General features: G+C 37.2%; 1 protein-coding gene across 1 annotated transcript; it reads right to left on the bottom strand.

The window, feature by feature from the left end:
- Positions 1–2,022: 2,022 nt before the first annotated feature.
- LOC132269182 (serine/threonine-protein kinase OXI1-like) lies at positions 2,023–3,733 on the bottom strand. The gene is made up of 2 exons (XM_059770272.1): positions 3,064–3,733; positions 2,023–2,958 (listed from the first exon to the last, which is right to left on the bottom strand). The coding sequence occupies exons 1-2, from the start codon at positions 3,447–3,449 to the stop codon at positions 2,082–2,084; spliced, it is 1,263 nt and encodes a 420-aa protein (XP_059626255.1). The 5' UTR covers positions 3,450–3,733; the 3' UTR covers positions 2,023–2,081.

The raw sequence follows: 3,733 nt of genomic DNA, 5'->3' as shown, positions 1-3,733 counted from the left end.
CGGTATAATTTAACCATTGACCTATTAAAATTTTAAATCTTTTGAGTCTGTTCGGCATGGATACACTATTGTTTATTATCAATAAATCCAAATATTTATGATAAAATAATAAATAAAATAAAAGGAAAATGTGATTAATGAAGCATCTTATTGTGGATATTCTGTTACGGAAGAGCAAAAAGAAGATTGGGTTGATTAAAAGAGAGTGGAGAGACATAAAGTTGAGAAGAAAAGGAAAAATGATGTGGCATTGGAATAAGCAAAGTAGATTTAAATTTATTGGAGCGTTGGAGTTTAAATGCTGTTGTAACTAACAGTTGCAACTCTAATGCTTATTGGATGTGACTACGAGGTGCTTCAATTATTTCACAAGTACAACGTGCACAAGATTATTCACTAGGAGTTTATTTAGTACTCCCAAGAATTTTATTGAAACTACATTTGTTACCAAGTACTGTACTTCATTTATCCATATCATTCAATGAATAAGGGCATCAGCTTGTTACGACTACACTCTCATCATAATATTTTTTTACCTTTTAATTAAACACTTTTATTGTTTTGGACGGTCATAAATGTGGCAACTATTTATTACAAGGATATTTGTCTCATATTAGATTTGGATAGAAGAGTGATTATGTATAAATGGGTCGATATACAGTACTATCTAACAATTTGAATTTTTGAATAAATGGGTAAGCACTCACACATTATAATTGGTATCAGAGTCAGACTCAGTTCTTGATCTAGTATCACACCAAGTGTCCAACCCGGAAGGCGTTCGGATGAATGAGAACGTTGCGAGTCCAGATGGGGAAAAATGTTACAAGGGGATATTTGTCTCACATTGAATTGGGTAAATGGACAAACGCTCACCCATTACATTATTAAATTCTATCGAACAACAATTTAGTGTCTAAACTAATTAAATTGGGGAGTTGGTTGCCCTCTCTTTTTTTATAATTGCTTTTCTCACACACACATGCCTCTACTGAAATTTGAACAGTTGATCTCTTTTTAAAAGGTAACGGTCTAATATCCTAAGACCACCAACCATTAGTGGAGTGGGATGTTCTTGATAGACATGATGTAAATTGGACTTTGGATGGGGAGTGTTCACCACCCAATTTCGGATTTTTCCAACTCTATTTATTGGTTGAGGCCTACTGTTACGGGCTGTGACACCTACCTTTGAATGAAAAATGTGACTTATTTTATCCTAGGAAAAATCGGTGGAATCGTTTTCTTGCAAAAATCTTAAGCCACAACTCTCCGACGCCGATTGTGTGATAGGGAGAAAATGTGTTAAAGTTGTAGTAGGAGTATCATTACTCTTTTTCTTATTTTCCAAACCTCATCGGAAATCAAAGTCAAAATAAGGTAACTATCATTGTCCATGTTTTAAATTGTGTGAGCTAGCCTTTTAATGACTCACCTGAGAAAAATATATATATATATAGTTTTGGATTAAGGCTCACCTAATTCAGTTGTCTCTTGGTAAAGAAGAGAAAAATTTGCATTACATTTGGGAGTAGATAAATGAAATGCAAGTAAAAATAAAATAGAAATAAGAATAAAACGAAATAGTCATTCTCATGTTATTTGATTTCAAATATGAAATGATGAGTGAAAATATGTTACAGATGGGAGTAGATTAACTTTGAACCTTAAAAACCTTACGGCCAAAAATAAAAATAAAAAATAAAAACTAGAAACCTGGAACTAAAATTTATATAATGGAAGTGATAAAAAATTATAGATTTTTGACATGGGGAAAGCTTTAAATCTAAGATTTGAAATGAATTGTTGCAGTTATCTTCAAAGTAGCAAGAATAAAGCATATGATGGCTTGGAGAAGTTATACAGAACATAAAGAGCATAAGTTCCTTCCATAAGGATAACCAGAAGGTATCATTGCCCAAAAGGCCCCTAAATATGATAGAGTATAATAATGTCAGTACAAAGAAAATATAAACAATATATGTATGCAATATAAAATATAATTGCAACTACAAATCACCATTTAGTATATAGGAGTAATCTATTGTTCTATATAAATATGTAAATAGTTACATAAATGATCAAAAAACAAAAAATTTGTCAGTTTTACAAGGGTGATCTAATCCTTCGATCCACACCCCATTATCTGTGTTCTTCTCATTATTTTTGTTTTCCAAACTTCTACTGCTATTAGCTTCCACCCTCCCAGGTTCAAATATTCCTTGGACAAAGGACTCCACATCAATCTCCTTATTTCCTTCTGTGTCCTCATCCTCAACCCGTACAGGTATAAATGGTGGCCTCCCTATTTGCAGGATCAGATCCCAATCAACCCCGCAGAAGAAATCATGGCCTTTTATTCCCTCCAGTGATATTCTCTGCTTTGGATCCTTTTCCAGCAATTTTGCAATCAGTTCTCTCAACGGCGTCGGATCTCCGACTAGTTCCGGCGACTTCGTCAGAATCCGGTAAAACGTCTCCTTCCTATTTGACCCCCGAAACGGCGTCATTCCATACAGCATCTCGTACAGCACAACCCCTAAGCACCACCAGTCCACCCCGAAATCGTGACCGTTACCTAATATGATCTCGGGTGCCACGTACTCCTCCGTCCCCACGAACGAGTTCGACTTAGCCGCCGAGTCCGACCCGGAACTCACCGTGTGAGTAACGGATTTCGGCGGAGACACCGAGTCCTCCGGCAATATGCCAGAGTTGCAACACCTGTAGAAGGGTTTGAATGGCCTCTTGTTCATCGGCGCAGGTTTGTCGACCGACGTAACGACCGGAACAATATTTTCGGGAGATTTTGGTGAGAGTTTTGTTGAGAGATCAAAATCCACGAGCATTAGATGTCCGTTTTCTTGAATCATTACGTTTTCTGGCTTCAAATCTCTGTAAACAATCCCTAATCCGTGCAAATACTCCAATGCCAGTACCAATTCGGCAGCATAAAACCTAAAATCAGTAAGTAGAGATCGAGTTTAGAGAGAGAAACTCATTAATAAATGGAAATGAAAAAGTTGTTTGGTTTGGTAGTGTAGAGATAGATAGTAAACTAACCTGATGGTGTCATCAGAAAAGGTTTTCTCAGTCTGTTTTTTTCTGAGATAATTGAGATCACGTCCAGGACAGTAATCAATTGCGTAACCGATGATGTGATCGGTGGCGAGAACTCCTCGAAGTCTCGGTAATAGTGGATGTTGAAAACGGCTTAAAACTTGTTGTTCAAAGCAAATCCGCTTGTATTCGCTATCACAAGTAGTAGTAGTTTGGTTCATCTTCTTCTTCTTCTCGATTGAAGCCTTGGAGATTGCTTTCAAAGCCAGGAATTCGCTGTCCCTCGATTCGCCTCGAACCAAAAACACAACGCCTTTGGCTCCGCGCCCCAGAGCCGCGATGACTTTCAGACGACCGAGCTCTAGTATGTGATTGTCTCCGCCGTCCATGGCGGTGGATTGCAGGTGTTGTAGATATATATCAATTGTGCGGAAATTATAAGTAGTTTAATTGATTTAGGGCTCCAAAGAATGAGTGCAACTATATACACATACACGCTTTTATGATGTGTTGTTGAGAGTCTATCAGAGTAGACTAGACTACGCAGAAAATTCTCGTCATTTTCTTGGTGAGGAAGGATTCAAAATGTGAGAGAGAGAGATAGGAAGTTGAATGTATTCATATTACTGTGTGTGTGTGTGTGAGGTATTTGCATACGTAGTAATACGAGATG

The sequence above is a fragment of the Cornus florida genome, unplaced genomic scaffold (genome assembly GCF_030987335.1).
Source record: "Cornus florida cultivar Cherokee Brave unplaced genomic scaffold, ASM3098733v1 CherokeeBrave_3.0.0_Hap2_Chr08, whole genome shotgun sequence".
Classification (NCBI taxonomy): Eukaryota; Viridiplantae; Streptophyta; class Magnoliopsida; order Cornales; family Cornaceae; genus Cornus; species Cornus florida.
Note: the sequence above shows the minus strand (reverse complement) of the source record. Positions and strands in the feature narration are given on the sequence as shown.

Excerpts from the sequence above, each read along its gene's own strand:
- LOC132269182 (XM_059770272.1), bottom strand. The coding sequence starts at position 3,449 with ATGGACGGCGGAGACAATCACATACTAGAGCTCGGTCGTCTGAAAGTC. Across the intron at positions 2,959-3,063 it reads TTTTCTGATGACACCATCAG|GTTTTATGCTGCCGAATTGG; the intron begins GTTAGTTTACTA and ends TACTGATTTTAG.